This window comes from Poecilia mexicana, unplaced genomic scaffold (assembly GCF_051168715.1).
Source record: "Poecilia mexicana isolate PSO_F unplaced genomic scaffold, ASM5116871v1 scaffold_14, whole genome shotgun sequence".
Lineage (NCBI taxonomy): Eukaryota > Metazoa > Chordata > Actinopteri > Cyprinodontiformes > Poeciliidae > Poecilia > Poecilia mexicana.
The window spans coordinates 9005005-9010654 of NW_028263383.1; the positions used below are offsets into that span (position 1 = coordinate 9005005).

Below are 5650 nucleotides of genomic sequence, written 5' to 3' on the forward strand. Positions count from 1 at the left end.
GTAAATAATTAATAATAATAATAATAATAATAATAATAATAATAATAATAAGCAACATTAAATTCTGAAGCTGAAATAAATCAGGCCTGTGGGAAATCTAAATCATGTTTCATTTGATGCGACAGATTTCCACTCAGTGCTGCCACTCACCTTCTCTTTCTCAATGAAGTCTACGAAGTTGGTCCTCTCGATCTCCACCGGCTGGCCCTGCCGGTCGTACAGAGCCAGGACGAAGTGGAAGAAGTTGGACTTCCGCAGGTTGGAGGGCGGCTGCTTCTCAAAGTGAGCCCGGGCCAGACCCACTCCACTGCGGACACACAGGCAAGACAGAGGCGGGCGTTTTGTTTCGTTTGGTTGTTTTCCTTTTTAATGGCTAAAAATATTACTGTGAAAAAAAAAAAAAAAAAGACAAAAATAATAATAATAAATAAGAAACACCAAAAAAAATGCTCCAAAGCAGCTGTGGTGCGTTTTAAAAATATATATTGCCTAATTATTCACGTGTTTCACATATAGACTGGTCTCATAGGATTAATGGTATTATAATAAATAAATAAGTAAATAAAAATCATATATATATATACATATATATATATATATATATATATATATATATATATATATATATGTATATATATATATATATATATATATATATGTATATATATATATGTATATATATATATATATATATATATATATATATATATATATATTAGACAGACTTAAAAGAGCAGTCTTGTCATATCTAAACTTTTATATTTATGATTATGTTGGTTATGTATCCTGGCTCCATGATGATTTTACGCTCACTGGACTTGAAGTAGAAGTGCGTAAAAATCAACATTAGCACGTGTTGCCGCTGAGGGTTTAGAAAAGTGAGCCAGTGCTGTAGCCCAACGTCAATCTGAATAAGGATCTTCATCCCCAAAAGTGTCTCCGCTGTCTTTAAATCCAGCAGCCTCTCTCCGGAGACTATCGTCACGGAGAAAACACGCGTGGTTTCCATCTCTCCGGAGCCTGTCCTCGGACCCTCCTTCAGCGGAGCAGAGCTCACCTTTGAGCGGCCGTGTTGGCGTCCAGCACGCCGCCTCCCTGCATCCAGCTCCGGACGTTCATGCCTCCCAGCGGCTCTTCCTTCAGACTGCTGCCGCTTCTCTGGATGCTCTCCTGGATCCCGAACATGAACAAAACCTCCGAAAGCCCGTTCCTTATCCACCCCAGCTGCGCACTTGTTCTGCAGTGGATCCGTCACTCGGACAACGTGGGTGCGCTCCCGGCTGCTCTTTATTCCCTCTGTCTCCTGTGCTGAGCAGGGATTTGGAAACTAAAGCTGAGCGCAAATCTTACAAGAATACTGAGATCCAACTTGTCCCAACATTTATAAAGAGGTATTAAATCGCTTCAAAGAATGACGGGGACCGGATTGACCCGAAAGAAGTCAATCCTGGTTCGCAGAGATCCACAGTTAGAGCTGTCAGGGAGGAAGAAAAGGAGATCAGATGTCATCATTGTCTGACACTTCTTTCTTCATCTTTCAGTCTCTTCTTTCCTCTCTGCCTGCAGCTCTGCGGTCCGCGGGACGTGCCGTGGCGTGGGTGATGTCCGGATCAGGGCTTACTCCTGCGCTCTCGCAACTCCTCACTAGCTCTGAGGAAATCGCTCTGTGACTCTTCCCAAAGGACCCCTCTCTCTGAGAACCAAACAAGGGGGGCGCTTCGACCGCCCCAGGAGAGAGAGAAAGAGAGAGAGAGAGAGAGGTGGGAGTGGAATAGAAAGGGAAGGGAATACCAGAGGAGGGGAACAGGAGGAGAGGAGACGCCCCCAAACAAAGACGAGAGTGGAGTCAAGTCTGCATCATGCAGCCACACGGAGCTCCCCTGTCCTCCTCTAATGGCCAGAAACTCGGTCTTTAATCTGATAAAAAAAAAAGTGGTCATGAAGTGAAACCCATGCCCTCACCACAATCTCCAAAATTGCCCACACAACAATATTTTCTCATCATAAGGGAGCTGTGTCTGCTGGAGCAAAGCAAAGACCTCAGCGACTCTTCAGGAGGGGGCATCTCCCATTCAGATATTAAATATCAATTCCCCTGGAATCTCTGCATTAATAAATACTGGATCTTACAATGAAATATAAGCAACCGAATATTCGCAAGCAACGACCTTAACAAAATGAGAAGCTCAAACTCTTCTCAGTTGTTATTACAACTTGACAAAATCTGAAAGTCTTTAAGTAAGAAAGAAAATCTATCAAAAACCTTACACAGGACCTGAGAGATGCATTATCCTTTATGCTCTCATGTCTTTTTTGATACTCTGAATATTTTTTTTAGCATTGAGCATTTGCAATGTAAATATGAAGCAAATTAACTGATATATCTGAGCTCTTAGAGTTAATAAGCACTCACAGCTACAAAGATGGTCCTTACCGACGACTCATAACTTGTCAACCTCTAAGGTTGAAACTTGGATCTGGAAACGACATCACACCTAATTTAACAATATTCCAGCTGCAAGTTGGAAACTCATGGGAATTGGCAGTTGTTATGGTTACTTAGCAGGATAACGAGCGATAAATAATGTTTTCTTTCTCAACATTTCATGCACTGAAACACTGCGGTGTGTTGTCAGACCTGATCAAATGCAAGCCAAAGCGTTAATACATTGTAAGTAAATAATTGGTCACCACAGCTTTTGCCACATGGTAGCCATGTTCTTACTGAGGTGAGGGTCGATGACAAACGTCTAACTTTGACACACCTGAGAGTCTTTCTTGGTCATTTTTGCAACTCTGAACTTTGAATATTGCAACTTTTTAGGATGTCTGGATTTCACAGTTAAATGGATATCTAAACATAAGTGCCAAGAAAAAGGAACATTTTTATTTGTCCTTATTTTTTTTTTATAACAAAAGTCCTTAAAAAATAAATGAAAAAGTCAAGGTGCAGTAGGACTGGTTTTAAATGACTATCCTGATGTATCTTTGCTCTTAACATTTTCTGAGGTGGAACTTGGAAGTCCAACAGATTTTATCGGTCACCTAGTAAGTTTTTTTCTTCAAGTCACTTAGACATTTAGATCTGACCAAAATTACCTCTTTGTCTATGTAGCTGACTTTCTGAAATAATAACTAAAAAGCTGCCTATATTTATGTCACTGACGTTACACCAAGTCTGCCTCTGATTGGTTGACTAGGCCTCTTTCCAGTTAAAGCTTCTGGTGGTAAACGGTAATGGATCAATAGTTGTTTCTGAGACTTTGAATTCATCCCTTTCTTTTTCCGTTGCGTCCCAGACCAGCTTTAGTTTAGCACAGCTCAAACTGAATCTGCAAAGTTGGTTTTATTAGACTTCTGAGAGATCAGTAAACCCCTGAACAATCTTAGAATTTGATCAGGATTTCCACTGTTTAGTCATTTGGTCATAAACTTATTTATATTAGCATTTCTTCTTAGTAGAGCTTCAGTGGGCGTGGGAGAGAAGTCTGCCTTCTTGCAAATAAAAAAATAAAGGACGACTCAAGACTTTTGCACAGTATTGTATGACGTATATGTAGCAGAGAATCTTTTTCTAACTTTTCCACCTTGCTTCACAGGATGTTGATCATTATTTTCACATTTTTACATAAAAAAATTATAAATTATCTTACATATTACAAAACGAAATTTAAAAAAATGACTAATTTCAATCTAAATTGCTTTCATTAGAACGACATCAGTGAGTGCAGACGTTTGTTAAATTGGATCTGACTTTTATTTACATCAGTCGGTTACAGGCTCCATTATAAAAAGGCATTTTTTTGTCATAGCATCATATTCCTGCTCCCTATTGTTTTAGGCCTTGCCTTTTTGCAGCCCAGCGCCGCAAGACACACAAACAAAAGTGACAATAACAATAATTAGCTCAAAATAACAATGAGCGTAATTGAGGATAATTGCAACCAGATTTCCCCGCTTTGTCTCTCCCTCCGGCACCATCTGTTATTTGAAACTATTTATCACCCTTCTAGGAGGAGGTGGAGGGGTGGGGGGTCAAAACAAAATACAAATATTAATAGATAATGCAGTGAAGTGTGTTAAAACCAATAGTTTATTGATCTGCTAAAGGTCAGGAGGTCAAAAAACCCTGCTATTTATCCATGTGTGAGGATGATTGGCAGAGAGAGAACTGGCACTCTTCCAGGCTCTTATTCTCAAAAGGCTGCTGGAAAATGATCTTGACCTTGATTAAGAGGAGAAGGAGTCTTTTATGCTCTGGTTCTGCTTATGAAGTGACACAGAGAGGGTAGTGGCACACAGAAATCCATACAATTGGAGGGAGATAAAATATGTGGGGCATAATTATGGCTTTGACATAAATTCCTAAAAGAGAAAAATATTCTGACTCTCAAATCAGAAAGATTTATTTAAGATAAATTTGATCTTAAATAAACGGCATGAATTACTCTGTAAATTTTGCACATAAATAACACATTCTTTACCCAAACTTTTAAAAAAAAAATGCATTTAAAATATATATATTTTTTTATATTATATAATGATATATTGCTTACAAAATGTGTTTGAAGACCTTCCAAGGTATTGTGAGAGAAATCTTGAAATTAAAAATCTAAACATGTTTAATCAAATTATTATTAATTATAACCACAAGTATGCATCTCTGTTATTCACAGATAAAAATAAACGCTGCCGAAATATGCTCAGGAAAATCAGAAATCACTGATTCTTACTGCTTTGACTGAGCAGGTCTTCGGCATGTTTGCGTCGCTTGTTTGTCCCGGGAGTTTGTGCTCTGTCAGCATAAATGTGACGCAATAGCACCACCGTGTGTCTGGTTAGTGCAATAGCAAGTCCGGTATGTAATTGTTCAGAGAAAACGGCGCTTTCTGGATCCAGTAGGTGACTTTTATTTTTGATGATTATACCGTACAAATGGAACCATTTTGCTTTGAATCACTGATTGTTGACCAAGTTGCAATACAATTTTAAATGGTCAATGACAATACCTTGCAAACTTGTTTACCATTTTTTGAACAGCATCAAATGTTTGTCAGTTTTTTTTTATGTATTTAGTCATTTTGTTTGATAGCCCAAGACAAACAAGTGCGTAATTGTGTAGTAAAAGGACTAGTGTCTGGACTTTTCCTTTACAAATATTAATCAAAAGTGTTCAGTGTGTTCAGATGCACTGAGAATGGGTGAAAAATACAGGCATTTTTCACCCACAAAACAGATCAAGTTCAGTCAGCCTGAATTGAGAACATCTGAGCATGTTTCAAATTTTCCCTCAACTGGATTTAAGCCATACATAAATATACCTTGATCAAAACCACATTGTTCTGACTGCTTGTCTAGGATGTCACAAAGCTTCTGTCAACAGGTTTTCCCACCTGAGCTGTAGATCTTTGCAGCTGCTTTAGTTACACCTCGACTGCTTCTGAGCATTCCTCTTTTTCTTGGGCTGACAATTTAAGGCACATTCCAGTCTCTGCTTAAGCGCACCTGAACCAAATATATAGGTAATTCTGGGGAACATGACTGCATGCTCAGGAGGTAATTTGATTCAGTATTGTCAAAGTAAAGACATTTTCAAATACAAGCAAACTAAACTATTTAATATAGTAAATCAAAGCAGTAAAGAGCAGAA

The 5650-nt window shown here is 38.6% G+C and overlaps 1 protein-coding gene across 2 annotated transcripts in view; it reads right to left on the reverse strand.

Annotated features, from left to right (window-relative positions):
- The window catches only part of LOC106929927 (transcription factor COE1), a 99250-nt gene extending 97354 nt beyond the window's left edge, over positions 1 to 1896 (reverse strand). Inside the window, exons 1-2 of one of the 2 annotated variants that reach the window (XM_088012742.1) lie at positions 1058 to 1896; positions 151 to 307 (exon numbers count right to left, since the gene is read on the reverse strand). In XM_088012742.1, the coding sequence (XP_087868868.1) occupies positions 151 to 307; positions 1058 to 1185 (285 nt within the window). In that variant the 5' untranslated portion in view covers positions 1186 to 1896. The remainder of the gene's footprint in view (positions 1 to 150; positions 308 to 1057) is intronic. The other variant, XM_088012743.1, reaches the window with a different exon arrangement.
- Between the last annotated feature and the right edge of the window lie 3754 nt (positions 1897 to 5650).